The sequence below is a fragment of the Oncorhynchus gorbuscha genome, unplaced genomic scaffold, assembly GCF_021184085.1.
Source record: "Oncorhynchus gorbuscha isolate QuinsamMale2020 ecotype Even-year unplaced genomic scaffold, OgorEven_v1.0 Un_scaffold_1381, whole genome shotgun sequence".
Taxonomy (NCBI): Eukaryota; Metazoa; Chordata; class Actinopteri; order Salmoniformes; family Salmonidae; genus Oncorhynchus; species Oncorhynchus gorbuscha.
Window position 1 is genome coordinate 3,692 of NW_025746174.1, and position 22,695 is coordinate 26,386.

General features: G+C 48.2%; 1 protein-coding gene across 1 annotated transcript in view; it reads left to right on the plus strand.

Moving 5' to 3' along the window:
* Positions 1–5,544: 5,544 nt before the first annotated feature.
* Positions 5,545–22,695, plus strand: part of LOC124022424 (AT-rich interactive domain-containing protein 5B-like) — a gene marked incomplete at its 5' end in the record, with an annotated part of 31,630 nt that continues 14,479 nt past the window's right edge. The window contains 3 exons of the mRNA XM_046337356.1: positions 5,545–5,663; positions 15,491–15,704; positions 20,335–20,412. Of these exons, the coding sequence (XP_046193312.1) occupies positions 5,545–5,663; positions 15,491–15,704; positions 20,335–20,412 (411 nt within the window). The remainder of the gene's footprint in view (positions 5,664–15,490; positions 15,705–20,334; positions 20,413–22,695) is intronic.

The following is a 22,695-nucleotide window of genomic DNA, read 5'->3' on the forward strand; positions in this document are numbered from 1 at the left end:
TCCTCAGTGTGTTTCTGTCTCCTCAGTGTGTTTCTGTCCCCTTGTCTCCTCAGTGTGTTTCTGTCTCCTCAGTGTGTTTCTGTCTCCTCAGTGTGTTTCTGTCTCCTCAGTGTGTTTCTGTCTCCTCAGTGTGTTTCTGTCTGTGTTTCTGTCTCCTCAGTGTGTTTCTGTCTCCTCAGTGTGTTTCTGTCTCCTCAGTGTGTTTCTGTCTCCTCAGTGTGTTTCTGTCTCCTCAGTGTGTTTCTGTCTCCTCAGTGTGTTTCTGTCTCCTCAGTGTGTTTCTGTCTCCTCAGTGTGTTTCTGTCTCCTCGGTGTGTTTTTGTCTCCTCAGTGTGTTTCTGTCTCCTCAGTGTTTCTGTCTCCTCAGTGTGTTTCTGTCTCCTCAGTGTGTTTCTGTCTCTAAAGTGTGTTTCTGTCTCCTCAGTGTGTTTCTGTCTCCTCGGTGTGTTTCTGTCTCCTCAGTGTGTTTCTGTCCCCTTGCCTCCTCAGTGTGTTTCTGTCTCCTCAGTGTGTTTCTGTCCCCCTGTCTCCTCAGTGTGTTTCTGTCCCCCTGTCTCCTCAGTGTGTTTCTGTCTCCTCAGTGTGTTTCTGTCCCCCTGTCTCCTCGGTGTGTTTCTGTCTCCTCGGTGTGTTTCTGTCTCCTCAGTGTGTTTCTGTCTCCTCAGTGTGTTTCTGTCTCCCTGTCTCCTCAGTGTGTTTCTGTCTCCTCAGTGTGTTTCTGTCTCCTCTGTGTTTCTGTCTCCTCTGTGTGTTTCTGTCTCCTCAGTGTGTTTCTGTCTCCTCAGTGTGTTTCTGTTCCCCTGTCTCCTCAGTGTGTTTCTGTCTCCTCGGTGTGTTTCTGTCTCCTCGGTGTGTTTCTGTCCCCTCAGTGTGTTTCTGTCCCCTGTCTCCTCGGTGTGTTTCTGTCTCCTCAGTGTGTTTCTGTCTCCTCAGTGTGTTTCTGTCTCCTCAGTGTGTTTCTGTCTCCTCAGTGTGTTTCTGTCTCCTCAGTGTGTTTCTGTCTCCTCAGTGTGTTCTGTCTCCTCGGTGTGTTTCTGTTTCCCCAGTGTGTTTCTGTCCCCTGTCTCCTCAGTGTGTTTCTGTCTCCTCAGTGTGTTTCTGTCTCCTCAGTGTGTTTCTGTCTCCTCAGTGTGTTTCTGTCCCCCTTTCTGTCTCCTCAGTGTGTTTCTGTCTCCCCAGTGTGTTTCTGTCCCCCTGTCTCCTCAGTGTTTCTGTCTCCCCAGTGTGTTTCTGTCCCCTTGTCTCCTCAGTGTGTTTCTGTCTCCTCAGTGTGTTTCTGTCCCCTTGTCTCCTCCATGTGTTTCTGTGTTTCTGTCTCCTCAGTGTGTTTCTGTCCCCTTGTCTCCTCAGTGTGTTTCTGTCTCCTCAGTGTGTTTCTGTCCCCTTGTCTCCTCAGTGTGTTTCTGTTTCTGTCTCCCTCAGTGTGTTTCTGTCTCCTCAGTGTGTTTCTGTCTCCTCAGTGTTTTGTCTGTCTCCTCAGTGTGTTTCTGTCTCCTCAGTGTGTTTCTGTCTCCTCAGTGTTTCTGTCCCCTTGTCTCCTCAGTGTGTTTCTGTCCCCCTCTCCTGAGTGTGTTTCTGTCTCCTCAGTGTGTTTCTCCCCCTGTCTCCTCAGTGTGTTCTGTCTCCTCAGTGTGTTTCTGTCCCCTCAGTGTGTTTCTGTCCCCCTGTCTCCTCGGTGTGTTTCTGTCTCCTCAGTGTGTTTCTGTCTCCTCAGTGTTTCTGTCTCCTCAGTGTGTTTCTGTCCCCATGTCTCCTCAGTGTGTTTCTGTCTCCTCAGTGTGTTTCTGTCTCCTCAGTGTGTTTCTGTCTCCTCAGTGTGTTTCTGTCTCCTCGTGTGTTTCTGTCTCCTCAGTGTGTTTCTGTCCCCTTGTCTCCTCAGTGTGTTTCTGTCCCCCTGTCTCCTCAGTGTGTTTCTGTCTCCTCGGTGTGTTTCTGTCTCCTCGTGTGTTTCTGTCTCCTCGGTGTGTTTCTGTCTCCTCAGTGTGTTTCTGTCTCCTCAGTGTGTTTCTGTCCCCCTGTCTCCTCAGTGTGTTTCTGTCTCCTCAGTGTGTTTCTGTCTCCTCGGTGTGTTTCTGTCTCCTCGGTGTGTTTCTGTCTCCTCGGTGTGCTTCTGTCTCCTCGGTGTGTTTCTGTCTCCTCGGTGTGTTTCTGTCTCCTCAGTGTGTTTCTGTCTCCTCAGTGTGTTTCTGTCCCCTTGTCTCCTCAGTGTGTTTCTGTCTCCTCAGTGTGTTTCTGTCTCCTCAGTGTGTTTCTGTCTCCTCAGTGTGTTTCTGTCTTCTCAGTGTGTTTCTGTCTCCTCAGTGTGTTTCTGTCTCCTCAGTGTGTTTCTGTCTCCTCAGTGTGTTTCTGTCTCCTCGGTGTGTTTCTGTCTCCTGTGTGTTTCTGTCTCCTCAGTGTGTTTCTGTCTCCTCAGTGTGTTTCTGTCTCCTCAGTGTGTTTCTGTCTCCTCGGTGTGTTTTTGTCTCCTCAGTGTGTTTCTGTCTCCTCAGTGTTTCTGTCTCCTCAGTGTGTTTCTGTCTCCTCAGTGTGTTTCTGTCTCTGAAGTGTGTTTCTGTCTCCTCAGTGTGTTTCTGTCTCCTCGGTGTGTTTCTGTCTCCTCAGTGTGTTTCTGTCCCCTTGCCTCCTCAGTGTGTTTCTGTCTCCTCAGTGTGTTTCTGTCCCCCTGTCTCCTCAGTGTGTTTCTGTCCCCCTGTCTCCTCAGTGTGTTTCTGTCTCCTCAGTGTGTTTCTGTCCCCCTGTCTCCTCGGTGTGTTTCTGTCTCCTCGGTGTGTTTCTGTCTCCTCGGTGTGTTTCTGTCTCCTCAGTGTGTTTCTGTCTCCTCGGTGTGTTTCTGTCTCCTCAGTGTGTTTCTGTCTCCTCAGTGTGTTTCTGTCTCCTCGGTGTGTTTCTGTCTCCTCTGTGTGTTTCTGTCTCCTCAGTGTGTTTCTGTCTCCTCAGTGTGTTTCTGTTCCCCTGTCTCCTCAGTGTGTTTCTGTCTCCTCGGTGTGTTTCTGTCTCCTCGGTGTGTTTCTGTCCCCTCAGTGTGTTTCTGTCCCCCTGTCTCCTCGGTGTGTTTCTGTCTCCTCAGTGTGTTTCTGTCTCCTCAGTGTGTTTCTGTCTCCTCAGTGTGTTTCTGTCTCCTCAGTGTGTTTCTGCCTCCTCAGTGTGTTTCTGTCTCCTCAGTGTTTCTGTCTCTCGGTGTGTTTCTGTTTCCCCAGTGTGTTTCTGTCCCCCTGTCTCCTCAGTGTGTTTCTGTCTCCTCAGTGTGTTTCTGTCTCCTCAGTGTGTTTCTGTCCCCTCAGTGTGTTTCTGTCCCCCTGTCTCCTCAGTGTGTTTCTGTCTCCCCAGTGTGTTTCTGTCCCCCTGTCTCCTCAGTGTTTCTGTCTCCCCAGTGTGTTTCTGTCCCCTTGTCTCCTCAGTGTGTTTCTGTCTCCTCAGTGTGTTTCTGTCCCCTTGTCTCCTCCGTGTGTTTCTGTCTCCTCAGTGTTTCTGTCTCCTCAGTGTGTTTCTGTCTCCTCAGTGTGTTTCTGTCCCCTTGTCTCCTCAGTGTGTTTCTGTCTCCTCAGTGTGTTTCTGTCCCCTTGTCTCCTCAGTGTGTTTCTGTCTCCTCAGTGTTTCTGTCTCCTCAGTGTGTTTCTGTCTCCTCAGTGTTTCTGTCTCCTCAGTGTGTTTCTGTCTCCTCTGTGTGTTTCTGTCTCCTCAGTGTGTTTCTGTCTCCTCAGTGTGTTTCTGTCCCCCTGTCTCCTCAGTGTGTTTCTGTCCCCCTGTCTCCTCAGTGTGTTTCTGTCTCCTCAGTGTGTTTCTGTCTCCTCAGTGTGTTTCTGTCTCCTCAGTGTGTTTATGTCCCCCTGTCTCCTCTGTGTGTTTCTGTCTCCTCAGTGTGTTTCTATCCCCTGTCACCTCTGTGTGTTTCTGTCTCCTCAGTGTTTCTGTCTTCTCAGTGTGTTTCTGTCTCCTCAGTGTGTTTCTGTCTCCTCAGTGTGTTTCTGTCTCCTCAGTGTGTTTCTGTCTCCTCAGTGTGTTTCTGTCCCCTCAGTGTGTTTCTGTCTCTTCAGTGTGTTTCTGTCCCCTCAGTGTGTTTCTGTCTCCTCAGAGTTTCTGTCTCCTCAGTGTGTTTCTGTCTCCTCAGAGTTTCTGTCTCCTCAGTGTGTTTCTGTCTCCTCAGTGTGTTTCTGTCTCCCCAGTGTGTCTCTGTCCCCTTGTCTCCTCAGTGTGTTTCTGTCTCCTCAGTGTGTTTCTGTCCCCTTGTCTCCTCCGTGTGTTTCTGTCTCCTCAGTGTGTTTCTGTCTCCTCAGTGTTTCTGTCTCCTCAGTGTTTCTGTCTCCTCAGTGTGTTTCTGTCTCTTCAGTGTGTTTCTGTCTCCTCAGTGTATTTCTGTCTCCTCAGTGTTTCTGTCTTCTCAGTGTGTTTCTGTCCCTTTGTCTCCTCAGTGTGTTTCTGTCTCCTCAGTGTGTTTCTGTCCCCTTGTCTCCTCAGTGTGTTTCTGTCCCCCTGTCTCCTCTGTGTGTTTCTGTCTCCTCTGTGTGTTTCTGTCTTCTCAGTGTGTTTCTGTCTCCTCATTGTGTTTCTGTCTCCTCAATGTGTTTCTGTCCCCCTGTCTCCTCAGTGTGTTTATGTCCCCCTGTCTCCTCAGTGTGTTTCTGTCTCCTCATTGTGTTTCTGTCTCCTCAGTGTGTTTCTGTCCCCTCAGTGTGTTTCTGTCTCCTCATTGTGTTTCTGTCTCCTCAGTGTGTTTCTGTCCCCTCAGTGTGTTTCTGTCTCCTCAGTGTGTTTCTGTCTCCTCAGTGTGTTTCTGTCTCCTCAGTGTGTTTATGTCCCCCTGTCTCCTCTGTGTGTTTCTGTCCCCCTGTCTCCTCAGCGTGTTTCTGTCTCCTCAGTGTGTTTCTGTCCCCCTGTCTCCTCAGTGTGTTTCTGTCCCCCTGTCTCCTCAGTGTGTTTCTGTCTCCTCAGTGTGTTTCTGTCCCCCTGTCTCCTCAGTGTGTCTCTGCATCTCTGACTCCTCTGTGTCTCTGTGTCTCTGACTCCATATTGTCTCTGACTCCACAGTGTCTCTGTGTCTGTATCTCTGACTCCTCTGTGTCTCTGACTCTATATTGTCTCTGACTCCATATTGTCTCTGACTCCACAGTGTCTCTGTGTCTCTGACTCTATATTGTCTCTGACTCCTCTGTGTCTCTGACTCCACAGTGTCTCTTTGTCTCTGACTCTATATGGTCTCTGACTCCATATTGTCTCTGACTCCACAGTGCCTCTGTGTCTCTGACTCCTCTGTGTCTCTGACTCCACAGTGTCTCTTTGTCTCTGACTCTATATGGTCTCTGACTCCATATTGTCTCTGACTCTATATGGTCTCTGACTCCATATTGTCTCTGACTCCATATTGTCTCTGACTCCATATTGTCTCTGACTCCACAGTGTCTCTGTGTCTCTGACTCCATATTGTCTCTGACTCCATATTGTCTCTGACTCCATATTGTCTCTGACTCCACAGTGTCTATGTGTCTCTGACTCCACTGTGACTCCACTCTGTTGACAACAGTGTTTCTCTCTCTCTCTCTCCTCTAGCTCCCAACCTGAAGGGCCGGCCTCGGAAAAAGAAGCTGTCGGTCTCGCAACGCTGCGACTCCCAGAATACACCAGCAGGCAAGGAGACGTGCAACACAGAGGGCAAGGCCCCTGCCAAGGTACAACATTTGATAGCAATAGCATTAGCACTGGTCTCTCCTCTGGGCCCCCAGGTACAGCATCTGATAGCAATAGCATTAGCACTGGTCTCTCCTCTGGGCCCCCAGGTACAGCATCTGATAGCAATAGCATTAGCACTGATCTCTCCTCTGGGCCCACAGGAACAGCATCTGATAGCAATAGCATTAGCACTGGTCTCTCCTCTGGGCCCACAGGTACAGCATCTGATAGCAATAGCATTAGCACTGGTCTCTCCTCTGGGCCCACAGGTATAGCATTCATTCAGTAATTGATTAGGATCCCCAAGACTACTAACGCAGCAGCTACTCTTCCTGGGTTGATGACATAATACAGACCATTGGTATACACTAGGAGTCATATACTATACACACTAACTCTGGGACTGAACTACATAGCTTTAAAATGATATGTTCACACCGACACACACCTTGACATTCAGCCGGCTCACAGATACAGTTCCACATTCAGCCGGCTCACAGATACAGTTTGACATTCAGCCGGCTCACAGATACAGTTTAACATTCAGCCAGCTCACAGATACAGTTCCACATTTAGCCAGCTCTTAGATACAGTTCCACATTCAGCCAGCTCACAGATACAGTTCCACATTCAGCCGGCTCACAGATACAGTTCCACATTCAGCCGGCTCACAGATACAGTTCCACATTCAGCCGGCTCACAGATACAGTTCCACATTCAGCCGGCTCACAGATACAGTTCCACATTCAGCCGGCTCACAGATACAGTTCCACATTTAGCCAGCTCACAGATACAGTTCCACATTCAGCCGGCTCACAGATACAGTTTAACATTCAGCCGGCTCACAGATACAGTTCCACATTTAGCCGGCTCACAGATACAGTTCCACATTCAGCCGGCTCACAGATACAGTTTAACATTCAGCCGGCTCACAGATACAGTTCCACATTTAGCCGGCTCACAGATACAGTTCCACATTCAGCCGACTCACAGATACAGTTCCACATTCAGCCGGCTCACAGATACAGTTCCACATTTAGCCGGCTCACAGATACAGTTCCACATTTAGCCAGCTCACAGATACAGTTTAACATTCAGCCGGCTCACAGATACAGTTCCACATTCAGCCGGCTCACAGAGGCAGGGTAGCCAAGTGGTTAGAGCGTTGGACTAATAACCGAAAGGTTGCAAGTTCGAATCCCCGAGCTGACAAGGTACAAATCTGTCGTTCTGCCCCTGAACAGGCAGTTAACCCACTGTTCCCAGGCTGTCATTGAAAATAAGAATTTGTTCTTAACTGACTTGCCTAGTAAAAATAAAGGTAAAATAAATAAAAAATACAGTTCCACATTCAGCCGGCTCACAGATACAGTTCCACATTCAGCCGGCTCACAGATACAGTTTAACATTCAGCCGGCTCACAGATACAGTTCCACATTCAGCCGGCTCACAGATACAGTTCCACATTCAGCCAGCTCACAGATACAGTTCCACATTCAGCCGGCTCACAGATACAGTTTAACATTCAGCCGGCTCACAGATACAGTTCCACATTCAGCCGGCTCACAGATACAGTTCCACATTCAGCCAGCTCTTAGATACAGTTCCACATTCAGCCAGCTCTTAGATACAGTTCCACATTCAGCCGGCTCACAGATACAGTTCCACATTCAGCCGGCTCACAGATACAGTTCCACATTCAGCCGGCTCACAGATACAGTTCCACATTCAGCCGGCTCACAGATACAGTTTAACATTCAGCCAGCTCACAGATACAGTTCCACATTCAGCCGGCTCACAGATACAGTTCCACATTCAGCCGGCTCACAGATACAGTTCCACATTCAGCCGGCTCACAGATACAGTTCCACATTCAGCCAGCTCACAGATACAGTTCCACATTCAGCCAGCTCTTAGATACAGTTCCACATTCAGCCGGCTCACAGATACAGTTCCACATTCAGCCAGCTCTTAGATACAGTTCCACATTCAGCCGGCTCACAGATACAGTTCCACATTCAGCCAGCTCTTAGATACAGTTCCACATTCAGCCGGCTCACAGATACAGTTCCACATTCAGCCAGCTCTTAGATACAGTTCCACATTCAGCCGGCTCACAGATACAGTTCCACATTCAGCCGGCTCACAGATACAGTTCCACATTCAGCCAGCTCACAGATACAGTTCCACATTCAGCCGGCTCACAGATACAGTTCCACATTCAGCCGGCTCACAGATACAGTTCCACATTCAGCCGGCTCACAGATACAGTTCCACATTCAGCCAGCTCACAGATACAGTTCCACATTCAGCCGGCTCACAGATACAGTTCCACATTCAGCCAGCTCTTAGATACAGTTCCACATTCAGCCAGCTCACAGATACAGTTCCACATTCAGCCAGCTCTTAGATACAGTTCCACATTCAGCCGGCTCACAGATACAGTTCCACATTCAGCCGGCTCACAGATACAGTTCCACATTCAGCCGGCTCACAGATACAGTTCCACATTCAGCCAGCTCTTAGATACAGTTCCACATTCAGCCGGCTCACAGATACAGTTCCACATTCAGCCAGCTCTTAGATACAGTTCCACATTCAGCCGGCTCACAGATACAGTTCCACATTCAGCCAGCTCTTAGATACAGTTCCACATTCAGCCGGCTCACAGATACAGTTCCACATTCAGCCAGCTCTTAGATACAGTTCCACATTCAGCCGGCTCACAGATACAGTTCCACATTCAGCCGGCTCACAGATACAGTTCCACATTCAGCCAGCTCACAGATACAGTTCCACATTCAGCCGGCTCACAGATACAGTTCCACATTCAGCCGGCTCACAGATACAGTTCCACATTCAGCCAGCTCTTAGATACAGTTCCACATTCAGCCAGCTCTTAGATACAGTTCCACATTCAGCCGGCTCACAGATACAGTTCCACATTCAGCCGGCTCACAGATACAGTTCCACATTCAGCCGGCTCACAGATACAGTTCCACATTCAGCCGGCTCACAGATACAGTTTAACATTCAGCCAGCTCACAGATACAGTTCCACATTCAGCCGGCTCACAGATACAGTTCCACATTCAGCCGGCTCACAGATACAGTTCCACATTCAGCCAGCTCACAGATACAGTTCCACATTCAGCCGGCTCACAGATACAGTTTAACATTCAGCCGGCTCACAGATACAGTTCCACATTCAGCCGGCTCACAGATACAGTTCCACATTCAGCCAGCTCTTAGATACAGTTCCACATTCAGCCGGCTCACAGATACAGTTCCACATTCAGCCGGCTCACAGATACAGTTCCACATTCAGCCAGCTCACAGATACAGTTCCACATTCAGCCGGCTCACAGATACAGTTCCACATTCAGCCGGCTCACAGATACAGTTCCACATTCAGCCGGCTCACAGATACAGTTCCACATTCAGCCGGCTCACAGATACAGTTCCACATTCAGCCAGATCACAGATACAGTTCCACATTCAGCCGGCTCACAGATACAGTTCCACATTCAGCCGGCTCACAGATACAGTTCCACATTCAGCCGGCTCACAGATACAGTTCCACATTCAGCCGGCTCACAGATACAGTTCCACATTCAGCCGGCTCACAGATACAGTTCCACATTCAGCCAGCTCTTAGATACAGTTCCACATTCAGCCGGCTCACAGATACAGTTCCACATTCAGCCAGCTCTTAGATACAGTTCCACATTCAGCCGGCTCACAGATACAGTTCCACATTCAGCCAGCTCTTAGATACAGTTCCACATTCAGCCGGCTCACAGATACAGTTCCACATTCAGCCAGCTCTTAGATACAGTTCCACATTCAGCCGGCTCACAGATACAGTTCCACATTCAGCCGGCTCACAGATACAGTTCCACATTCAGCCGGCTCACAGATACAGTTCCACATTCAGCCGGCTCACAGATACAGTTCCACATTCAGCCGGCTCACAGATACAGTTCCACATTCAGCCGGCTCTTAGATACAGTTCCACATTCAGCCAGCTCTTAGATACAGTTCCACATTCAGCCGGCTCACAGATACAGTTCCACATTCAGCCGGCTCACAGATACAGTTCCACATTCAGCCAGCTCTTAGATACAGTTCCACATTCAGCCGGCTCACAGATACAGTTCCACATTCAGCCGGCTCACAGATACAGTTCCACATTCAGCCAGCTCACAGATACAGTTCCACATTCAGCCGGCTCACAGATACAGTTCCACATTCAGCCGGCTCACAGATACAGTTCCACATTCAGCCGGCTCTTAGATACAGTTCCACATTCAGCCAGCTCTTAGATACAGTTCCACATTCAGCCGGCTCACAGATACAGTTCCACATTCAGCCGGCTCACAGATACAGTTCCACATTCAGCCGGCTCACAGATACAGTTCCACATTCAGCCAGCTCACAGATACAGTTCCACATTCAGCCGGCTCACAGATACAGTTCCACATTCAGCCGGCTCACAGATACAGTTCCACATTCAGCCGGCTCTTAGATACAGTTCCACATTCAGCCAGCTCTTAGATACAGTTCCACATTCAGCCGGCTCACAGATACAGTTCCACATTCAGCCAGCTCACAGATACAGTTCCACATTCAGCCGGCTCACAGATACAGTTCCACATTCAGCCGGCTCACAGATACAGTTCCACATTCAGCCGGCTCTTAGATACAGTTCCACATTCAGCCAGCTCTTAGATACAGTTCCACATTCAGCCGGCTCACAGATACAGTTCCACATTCAGCCGGCTCACAGATACAGTTCCACATTCAGCCGGCTCACAGATACAGTTCCACATTCAGCCGGCTCACAGATACAGTTCCACATTCAGCCAGCTCACAGATACAGTTCCACATTCAGCCGGCTCACAGATACAGTTCCACATTCAGCCGGCTCACAGATACAGTTCCACATTCAGCCAGCTCACAGATACAGTTCCACATTCAGCCGGCTCACAGATACAGTTTAACATTCAGCCGGCTCACAGATACAGTTCCACATTCAGCCGGCTCACAGATACAGTTCCACATTCAGCCAGCTCTTAGATACAGTTCCACATTCAGCCGGCTCACAGATACAGTTCCACATTCAGCCGGCTCACAGATACAGTTCCACATTCAGCCAGCTCACAGATACAGTTCCACATTCAGCCGGCTCACAGATACAGTTCCACATTCAGCCGGCTCACAGATACAGTTCCACATTCAGCCGGCTCACAGATACAGTTCCACATTCAGCCGGCTCACAGATACAGTTCCACATTCAGCCAGCTCTTAGATACAGTTCCACATTCAGCCGGCTCACAGATACAGTTCCACATTCAGCCGGCTCACAGATACAGTTCCACATTCAGCCTGCTCACAGATACAGTTCCACATTCAGCCGGCTCACAGATACAGTTCCACATTCAGCCGGCTCACAGATACAGTTCCACATTCAGCCGGCTCACAGATACAGTTCCACATTCAGCCGGCTCTTAGATACAGTTCCACATTCAGCCAGCTCTTAGATACAGTTCCACATTCAGCCAGCTCACAGATACAGTTCCACATTCAGCCGGCTCTTAGATACAGTTCCACATTCAGCCAGCTCTTAGATACAGTTCCACATTCAGCCGGCTCTTAGATACAGTTCCACATTCAGCCAGCTCTTAGATACAGTTCCACATTCAGCCGGCTCACAGATACAGTTCCACATTCAGCCAGCTCTTAGATACAGTTCCACATTCAGCCGGCTCACAGATACAGTTCCACATTCAGCCGGCTCACAGATACAGTTCCACATTCAGCCGGCTCACAGATACAGTTCCACATTCAGCCGGCTCACAGATACAGTTCCACATTCAGCCGGCTCACAGATACAGTTCCACATTCAGCCGGCTCACAGATACAGTTCCACATTCAGCCGGCTCACAGATACAGTTCCACATTCAGCCGGCTCACAGATACAGTTCCACATTCAGCCGGCTCACAGATACAGTTCCACTGGGCTTCACTTCACCTCCTTCATCCCTGTTCATAAACAGTGTACCGGAGGAGCTTCACATTTTGTCCCATTCAGCTCATAAAATGAACAAACTATCAGCCGGCTGGGTTTCACTTCACCTCCTTCACCCCTGCTCATAAACAGTGTACCGGAGGAGCTTCACATTTTGTCCCATTCAGCTCATAAAATGAACAAACTATCAGCCGGCTGGGTTTCACTTCACCTCCTTCACCCCTGCTCATAAACAGTGTACCAGGGGAGTTTCACATATTGTCCTTCACTCCCATTCAGCTCCCAAGCAAAAAGGCAATTCCTCATAGCGTGGAACTGAGAAAAATGGCTTTTATTTACCTTGGTTTCACAGTAGCTCTATGCAGTTACTGCTAACATGACCTCCATTTTCTCCAAAACGCAATATAATAGAGGCAGGATACTTGTCCACATGATTAAGCATGTATTTAATGTAGCAAAAAAATATATCAACTCATTTTCGACCAAATGAGCAGTTACTGCCTTTTTGCTTGGTAGGGCAGAATACCGATAATGATAGTAATAACGTAAACCATGGCAATAACAACAGCGATAGCATTAGCGATAACAGAACTGATGTTGCAGGCGAAAGCCTGAGAAAAATCCAATCCAGAAGTGCCTCATGTTTTGAAAGCGCTGAGTTCCTATGCATCCCTATTGAGCAGTGAATGGGCTATCAACCAGATTACTCTTTCTCCGTATTCCCCAAGGTGTCTACAGCATTGTGATGTAGTGTTACGCATTTATTTTGAAGAATACACGTAAGCGGCTACATTGCGCAAGTGGTCACCTGATGCTCCCAGAGAGATTCTCGCGTAAAATACAGAGGTAGCCATTACTCCAATCGGTCCTACTGAAAAAACTAATTGTCCCGATGGATATATTATCGAATAGATATTTGAAAAACACCTTGAGGATTGATTATAAACAACGTTTGCCATGTTTCTGTCGATATTTTGGAGCTAATTTGGAATATTTTTCGCTGTTTTCGTGACTTCAATTTCCGGGGAATTTCTCAGCCAAACGTGAAGAACAAACGGAGCTATTTCGCCTACAAAAATAATCTTTTGGGAAAAAAGGAACATTTGCTATCTAACTGGGAGTCTCGTGAGTGAAAACATCTGAAGCTCATCAAAGGTAAACTATTTAATTTGATTGCTTTTCTGATTTCCGTGACCAAGTTACCTGCTGCTAGCTGGACAAAATGCTATGCTAGGCTATCGATAAACTTACACAAATTATTGTCTAGCTTTGGCTGTAAAGCATATTTTGAAAATCTGAGATGACAGGGTGATAAACAAAAGGCTAAGCTGTGTCTCAATATATTTCATTTGTGATTTTCATGAATAGGAATATTTTCTAGGAATATTTATGTCCGTTGCGTTATGCTAATTAGTGTCAGCCGATGATTACGCTCCCTCATGCGGGATGGGGAGTCGTTAGAGGTTAACTAAATTTGCAGGTTTAAATTGTTTTGTTGCTATAACAGCCTCCACTCTTTCCACTAGATGTCTTCCATTCAGAGCGTTAGTGAGGTCGGGCACTGATGTCCGTTGCTCTAATGTCCATCTGCCCACATCTCTGCCCTCATGTCCATCTCTGCCCTCATGTCCATCTCTGCCCTCATGTCCATCTCTGCCCACATCTCTGCCCTCATGTCCATCTCTGCCCTCATGTCCATCTCTGCCCTCATGTCCTTCTCTACCCTCATGTCCTTCTCTACCCTCGTGTCCATCTCTGCCCTCGTGTCCATCTCTGCCCTCATGTCCATCTCTGCCCTCATGTCCATCTCTGCCCTCATGTCCTTCTCTGCCCTCATGTCCATCTCTGCCCTCATGTCCTTCTCTACCCTCGTGTCCATCTCTGCCCTCATGTCCTTCTCTACCCTCATGTCCTTCTCTACCCTCATGTCCTTCTCTACCCTCGTGTCCATCTCTGCCCTCATGTCCTTCTCTACCCTCATGTCCTTCTCTACCCTCGTGTCCATCTCTGCCCTCGTGTCCATCTCTGCCCTCATGTCCATCTCTGCCCTCATGTCCTTCTCTGCCCTCATGTCCTTCTCTACCCTCATGTCCTTCTCTACCCTCGTGTCCATCTCTGCCCTCATGTCCATCTCTGCCCTCATGTCCATCTCTGCCCACATCTCTGCCCTCATGTCCATCTCTGCCCACATCTCTGCCCTCATGTCCATCTCTGCCCTCATGTCCATCTCTGCCCTCATGTCCATCTCTGCCCTCATGTCCATCTCTGCCCTCATGTCCATCTCTGCCCTCATGTCCTTCTCTACCCTCATGTCCTTCTCTACCCTCGTGTCCATCTCTGCCCACATCTCTGCCCTCATGTCCATCTCTGCCCTCATGTCCTTCTCTGCCCTCATGTCCTTCTCTGCCCTCATGTCCATCTCTGCCCTCATGTCCATCTCTGCCCTCATGTCCTTCTCTACCCTCATGTCCTTCTCTGCCCTCATGTCCATCTCTGCCCTCATGTCCATCTCTGCCCTCATGTCCTTCTCTGCCCTCATGTCCTTCTCTGCCCTCATGTCCATCTCTGCCCTCATGTCCATCTCTGCCCTCATGTCCTTCTCTACCCTCATGTCCTTCTCTGCCCTCATGTCCTTCTCTGCCCTCATGTCCATCTCTGCCCTCATGTCCATCTCTGCCCTCATGTCCTTCTCTACCCTCATGTCCTTCTCTGCCCTCATGTCCATCTCTGCCCTCATGTCCATCTCTGCCCTCATGTCCTTCTCTGCCCTCATGTCCTTTTCTGCCCTGATGTCCATCTCTGCCCTCATGTCCATCTCTGCCCTCATGTCCATCTCTGCCCTCATGTCCTTCTCTACCCTCGTGTCCATCTCTGCCCTCGTGTCCATCTCTACCCTCGTGTCCATCTCTACCCTCGTGTCCATCTCTGCCCTCGTGTCCATCTCTGCCCTCATGTCCTTCTCTGCCCTCATGTCCATCTCTGCCCTCATGTCCATCTCTGCCCTCATGTCCATCTCTGCCCTCATGTCCATCTCTGCCCTCATGTCCTTCTCTGCCCTCATGTCCATCTCTGCCCTCATGTCCTTCTCTGCCCTCATGTCCATCTCTGCCCTCATGTCCATCTCTGCCCTCATGTCCATCTCTGCCCTCATGTCCATCTCTGCCCTCATGTCCATCTCTACCCTCATGTCCATCTCTACCCTCATGTCCATCTCTACCCTCATGTCCATCTCTGCCCTCATGTCCATCTCTGCCCACATCTCTGCCCTCATGTCCTTCTCTACCCTCATGTCCTCCTCTGTCCTCATGTCCATCTCTGCCCTCATGTCCATCTCTGCCCTCATGTCCATCTCTACCCTCATGTCCATCTCTGCCCTCATGTCCATCTCTGCCCTCATGTCCATCTCTGCCCTCATGTCCATCTCTGCCCTCATGTCCATCTCTGCCCTCATGTCCATCTCTGCCCTCATCTCTGCCCTCATGTCCATCTCTGCCCTCATGTCCTCCTCTGCCCTCATGTCCATCTCTGCCCTCATGTCCATCTCTGCCCTCATGTCCATCTCTGCCCTCATGTCCATCTCTGCCCTCATGTCCATCTCTGCCCTCGTGTCCATCTCTGCCCTCGTGTCCATCTCTGCCCTCATGTCCATCTCTGCCCTCATGTCCATCTCTGCCCTCATGTCCATCTCTACCCTCATGTCCATCTCTGCCCTCATGTCCATCTCTGCCCTCATGTCCTCCTCTGCCCTCATGTCCTTCTCTGTTCTCATATCCTTCTCTGTCCTCTGTGTCTTCAGGTGAAGCCTGAGTCCAAGGCAGTGCTGTCCAGGTGGCCTAAAGGAATCAGTAGAGGCAGCAGCTGCTGTAAGAGGGTCTCCTCTAAAGGAGGAACAGGGGGAGGAGGTGAGGAGTGTCCTCCTGATGAACAGGCCTTCCTAGTAGCTCTGTATAAATACATGAAGGAGAGGAGGACGCCCATAGAGAGGATCCCCTACCTGGGCTTCAAACAGAGTAAGTAGAAGCCTCCTTCTTTTACTGCCTCTATCTTTCTGGAGCCAACACCTCTGTTTTCTCACTAGATGCTGTCAGTCTGTCTGTCAGGCCACCAGGGTCAGGTGCTGCTGTGTCAACATGGTATCAGCCCTGCATTGAGTCCAGGAACAACTATGCTAACATGTGGCAGCACAGCAGAACAGAACACAGCAGAGCGGAACAGAGCAGAACACAGCTGAGCAGAACACAGCAGAGCAGAGCAGAGCAGAACAGAGCAGAACTCAGCAGAACACAGCTGAGCAGAACACAGCTGAGCAGAACACAGCTGAGCAGAACACAGCTGAGCAGAGCAGAGCAGAACAGAGCAGAACTCAGCAGAACACAGCTGAGCAGAGCAGAACAGAACACAGCTGAGCAGAACACAGCTGAGCAGAACACAGCTGAGCAGAACCGAGCAGAACACAGCTGAGCAAAACACAGCTGAGCAGAACAGAACAGAACACAGCTGAGCAGAACACAGCTGAGCAGAACACAGCAGAGCAGAGCAGAGCAGAACAGAGCAGAACTCAGCAGAACACAGCTGAGCAGAGCAGAACAGAACACAGCTGAGCAGAACTCAGCAGAGCGGAACAGAGCAGAACACAGCTGAGCAGAACACAGCTGAGCAGAACACAGCTGAGCAGAGCAGAACTCAGCAGAACACAGCTGAGCAGAGCAGAACAGAACACAGCTGAGCAGAACACAGCTGAGCAGAACACAGCAGAGCGGAACAGAGCAGAACACAGCTGAGCAGAACAGAACAGAACACAGCTGAGCAGAACACAGCTGAGCAGAACACAGCTGAGCAGAACACAGCTGAGCAGAACAGAACAGAACACAGCTGATCAGAACACAGCTGAGCAGAACAGAGCAGAACACAGCTGAGCAGAACACAGCTGAGCAGAACACAGCTGAGCAGAACCGAGCAGAACACAGCTGAGCAGAACACAGCTGAGCAGAACAGAACAGAACACAGCTGAGCAGAACACAGCTGAGCAGAACACAGCTGAGCAGAACACAGCTGAGCAGAACACAGCAGAGCAGAACAGAGCAGAGCAGAACAGAGCAGAGCAGAACAGGACGATGGAGAGAGAGGAGGATAGGAGGATATGGGGGTAGAATAAGAGAGGAGGATGGAGAGAGGAGGATAGAAGGATATGGGGGTAGAATAAGAGAGAGGAGGATCGAAGGATATGGGGGTAGAATAAGAGAGAGGAGGAGAGGAGGATATGGGGATACAATAGGGGAGAGGAAGGGAGGAGATTTGAGAGAGAGGAGGAGGAGAGAAGGATATGGGGGTAGAATAAGAGAGAGGAGGAGAGGAGGATATGGGGATACAATAGGGAGAGGAAGGGAGGAGGTTTGAGAGAGAGGAGGAGAGAAGGATATGGGGGTAGAATAAGAGAGAGGAGGAGAGGAGGATATGGGGATACAATAGGGGAGAGGAAGGGAGGAGGTTTGAGAGAGAGGAGGAGAGAAGGATATGGGGGTAGAATAAGAGAGAGGAGGAGAGGAGGATATGGGGATACAATAGGGGAGAGGAAGGGAGGAGGTTTGAGAGAGAGGAGGAGAGAAGGATATGGGGGTAGAATAAGAGAGAGGAGGAGAGGAGGATATGGGGATCCAATAGGGGAGAGGAAGGGAGGAGGTTTGAGAGAGAGGAGGAGAGGAGGATATGGGGGTAGAATAAGAGAGAGGAGGAGAGGAGGATATGGGGATACAATAGGGGAGAGGAAGGGAGGAGGTTTGAGAGAGAGGAGGAGAGGAGGATATGGGGGTAGAATAAGGGAGAGGAGGAGAGGAGGATATGGGGATACAATAGGGGAGAGGAAGGGAGGAGGTTTGAGAGAGAGGAGGAGAGAAGGATATGGGGGTAGAATAAGAGAGAGGAGGAGAGGAGGATATGGGGATACAATAGGGGAGAGGAAGGGAGGAGGTTTGAGAGAGAGGAGGAGAGAAGGATATGGGGGTAGAATAAGAGAGAGGAGGAGAGGAGGATATGGGGATACAATAGGGGAGAGGAAGGGAGGAGGTTTGAGAGAGGAGGAGAGAAGGATATGGGGGTAGAATAAGAGAGAGGAGGAGAGAAGGATATGGGGATACAATAGGGGAGAGGAAGGGAGGAGGTTTGAGAGAGAGGAGGAGAGAAGGATATGGGGGTAGAATAAGAGAGAGGAGGAGAGAAGGATATGGGGGTAGAATAAGAGAGAGGAGGAGAGGAGGATATGGGGGTAGAATAAGAGAGAGGAGGAGAGAAGGATATGGGGGTAGAATAAGAGAGAGGAGGAGAGAAGGATATGGGGGTAGAATAAGAGAGAGGAGGAGAGAAAGATATGGGGGTAGAATAAGGGAGAGGAGGAGAGGAGGATATGGGGGTAGAATAAGAGAGAGGAGGAGAGAAGGATATGGGGGTAGAATAAGGGAGAGGAGGAGAGAAGGATATGGGGGTAGAATAAGAGAGAGGAGGAGAGAAGGATATGGGGGTAGAATAAGGGAGAGGAGGAGAGAAGGATATGGGGATAGAATAAGAGAGAGGAGGAGAGAAGGATATGGGGATAGAATAAGGGAGGAGAGGAGGAGAGAAGGATATGGGGGTAGAATAAGAGAGAGGAGGAGAGGAGGATATGGGGATACAATAGGGGAGAGGAAGGGAGGAGGTTTGAGAGAGAGAGGAGAGAGAGGATATGGGGGTAGAATAAGAGAGAGGAGGAGAGGAGGATATGGGGATACAATAGGGGAGAGGAAGGGAGGAGGTTTGAGAGAGAGGAGGAGAGAAGGATATGGGGGTAGAATAAGAGAGAGGAGGAGAGGAGGTTTGAGAGAGAGGAGGAGAGAAGGATATGGGGGTAGAATAAGAGAGAGGAGGCCACCATGACAAATGCATGGAATCCTGATGAAAGCCAGATTGATCCTCTGGAGTCCATCAGTAATATTCCTTTTACAGAATGTCATTGACAGACACTACAGTATGGAATTGTCCTGTACATTGTAATTAATATGTTATTAATACTGTACTAAAAACAGGTTTTCCTTTTCATGTAAGAAGTGTTGATATTTCAAAAATCTTAAATCCCTTTTGAATGCTGTAGGTATGACTGACTGACTGACTGACTGACTGACTGACTGACTGACTGACTGACTGACTGACTGACTGACTGACTGACTGACTGACTGACTGACTGACTGACTGACTGACTGACTGACTGACTGACTGACTGACTGACTGACTGACTGACTGACTGACTGACTGACTGACTGACTGACTGACTGACTGACTGACTGACTGACTGACTGACTGACTGACTGACTGACTGACTGACTGACTGACTGACTGACTGACTGACTGACTGACTGACTGACTGACTGACTGACTGACTGACTGACTGACTGACTGACTGACTGACTGACTGACTGACTGACTGACTGACTGACTGACTGACTGACTGACTGACTGACTGACTGACTGACTGACTGACTGACTGACTGACTGACTGACTGACTGACTGACTGACTGACTGACTGACTGACTGACTGACTGACTGACTGACTGACTGACTGACTGACTGACTGACTGACTGACTGACTGACTGACTGACTGACTGACTGACTGACTGACTGACTGACTGACTGACTGACTGACTGACTGACTGACTGACTGACTGACTGACTGACTGACTGACTGACTGACTGACTGACTGACTGACTGACTGACTGACTGACTGACTGACTGACTGACTGACTGACTGACTGACTGACTGACTGACTGACTGACTGACTGACTGACTGACTGACTGACTGACTGACTGACTGACTGACTGACTGACTGACTGACTGACTGACTGACTGACTGACTGACTGACTGACTGACTGACTGACTGACTGACTGACTGACTGACTGACTGACTGACTGACTGACTGACTGACTGACTGACTGACTGACTGACTGACTGACTGACTGACTGACTGACTGACTGACTGACTGACTGACTGACTGACTGACTGACTGACTGACTGACTGACTGACTGACTGACTGACTGACTGTATTGTATAGACAGAATATTACAACTGGGTTTGTCTTGGTGTTATTGTCTTATTGATCGTTGTATAGACAGAATATTACAACTGGGTTTGTCTTGGTGTTATTGTCTTATTGATCGTTGTATAGACAGAACATTACAACTGGGTTTGTCTTGGTGTTATTGTCTTATTGATCGTTGTATAGACAGAACATTACAACTGGGTTTGTCTTGGTGTTATTGTCTTATTGATCTTGTATAGACAGAACATTACAACTGGGTTTGTCTTGGTGTTATTGTCTTATTGATCGTTGTATAGACAGAAAACCTTTTGTCTTGAACTTATGTTTCATAGACAGAACATTACAACTGGGTTTGTCTTGGTGTTATTGTCTTATTGATCTTGTATAGACAGAACATTACAACTGGGTTTGTCTTGGTGTTATTGTCTTATTGATCGTGTAAGACAGAACATTAAACTGGGTTTGTCTTGGTGTTATTGTCTTATTGATTGTTTTAGACAGAACATTACAACTGGGTTTGTCTTGGTGTTATTGTCTTATTGATCTCACTATTATTGTCCCTCTAACAGTAAACCTTTGGAACATGTTTCAAGCAGCAGAGACCCTTGGAGGATATGATCTGACCTTTTCTCCGTCTAAATCATGGTGTAATAAAGGGTTTGTATAGCTTTATGTTTTCCCAGCGTTTCCTCTGACACTCATCACCAAGCCCTATCTCTGACCTTTTTAACCTGTCTCTCCTTTCTGAGGAGGTTCCCATTGCCCCTATCATCACCAAGCCCTATCTCTGACCTTTTTAACCTGTCTCTCCTTTCTGAGGAGGTTCCCATTGCCCCTATCATCACCAAGCCCTATCTCTGACCTTTTTAACCCGTCTCTCCTTTCTGAGGAGGTTCCCATTGCTTGGAAGGCAGCCACAGCTCGTCCTTTTAAATGGGGAGATCAAGCTGATCCTAACTGTTAAAGGCCTATTTCTATTTTGCCCTGTTCATCAAAAGTGTTGGAGAAACTTAATCAACAATCAACTGACTGGCTTTCTTGATGTCTATAGTATTCTCTCGGGTATGGAATCTGGTTTCCACTCAGGTTATGGATGCGTCACTGCAACCTTAAAGGTCCTCAATGATTTCACCATTGCCCTTGATTTTAAGCAATATTGCGCTGCTATTTTTATTGACTTGGCCAAAGCTTTTGATATGGTAGACCATTCCATTCTGGGAGGCTGGCTAAGGAATATTGGTGTCTCTGATGGGTCTTTGGCCTGGTTTGCTAACTACCTCTCTCAAAGAGTGCAGTGTATAAAGTCATAAAATCTGCTGTCTCAGCCACTGCCTGTGACCAGGGGAGTACCCCAAGGCTCAATGCTGGGCCCCACACTCTTCTAAATTTACATCAACAACATAGCTCAGGCAGTAGGAAGCTCTCTAATCCATTTATATGCAGATGAAACAGTCTTATACTCAGCTGGCCCCTCCCTGGATTTAGTGTTAAACACTCTACAACAAAGCTTTCTTAGTGTCCAACAAGCTTTCTCTACCCTTAACCTCTCTGAACCACCCCTCCCGGATCCGGGATAATTGTCATCAGCAACGCTGAATAGCATAGCACCACAGTCAAATAATATTACTAGAAAATATTCTTATTCATGAAATCACAAGTGCAATATTGCAAAACACAGCCTCTTAGCCTTTTGTTAATCCACCTGTCGTCTCAGGTAATTATGATTTACAGCTAAAGCAATCCAAGCGTTTGTGTAAGTTCATTGATCGCTCAACAAAACAATAAGTACACTTAGCATCAGGTAACTTGGACACGAAAATCAGAAAAGCAATCAAATTAATCGTTTACCTTTTGATGATCTTCGGATGTTTTCACTCACGAGACTCCCAGTTAGACAACAAATGTTCCTTTTGTTCCATAAAGATATTTTTTATATCCAAATACCTCGTATACCTTAGAATACCTCAAATACCTTAGTTTGGTGCGTTATGCCCAGGAATCCACCAGAAAGAGCAGTCTCGACAACGCAGACAAAAATTCCAAATTTTACCCATAAAATCCACATAATGTCCACAAAAATGTCAGACGTTTTTTATAATCAATCCTCAGGGTGTTTGTCAAATATCTATTCGATAATATATCAAGCTGGAAAAGTTGGCTTTTCACTAGGACCGGGAGTAACAATGGCCGCCTTTCACTTTTGCGCACAACTCACTCTGAGAGCCCCCACCTATCCACTTACGCAATGTGGTCGTTCACGCTCATTCTTCAAAATAAAACTATGTCTGAAGACTTGTTGACACCTTGAGGAAGTGATAGGAAAAGGAATCTGGTTGATATCCCTTTAAATGGAGCAATGGGTTAGATAACAAATGTTCCTTTTTTCCAAAAATATTATTTTTGTAGGCGAAATAACTCCGTTTGTTCTTCACGTTTGGCTGAGAAATCGACCGGAAAATGCGGTCACTACAACGCCAAACTTTTTTCCAAATTAGCTCCATAATATCTACAGAAACATGGCAAACGTTGTTTAGAATCAATTCTCAAGGTGTTTTCACATATCTATTCCATAATATATCCACCGGGACAATTGATTTCTCATTAGAAGCGATTGGAATAATGGCTACCTCTGTACTTTACGCAAGATTTTCTGCGGGAGCCATCATGTGACCACTTGCTCAATGTGGTCCCTTACGGCTATTCTTCAACATAAATGCGTAAAAATAAGTCACAATGCTGTAGACACCTTGGGGAATACGTAGAAAGCGTAAGCTCATGCGTAGCCCATTAACAGCCATATAAAGAGTCATTGGCATGCAGCGCTTTCAAAATAGGGGGCACTTCCTGATTGGATTTTTATCTGGGTTTCGCCTGTAACATCAGTTCTGTTGCACTCACAGACAATATCTTTGCAGTTGTGGAAATGTCAG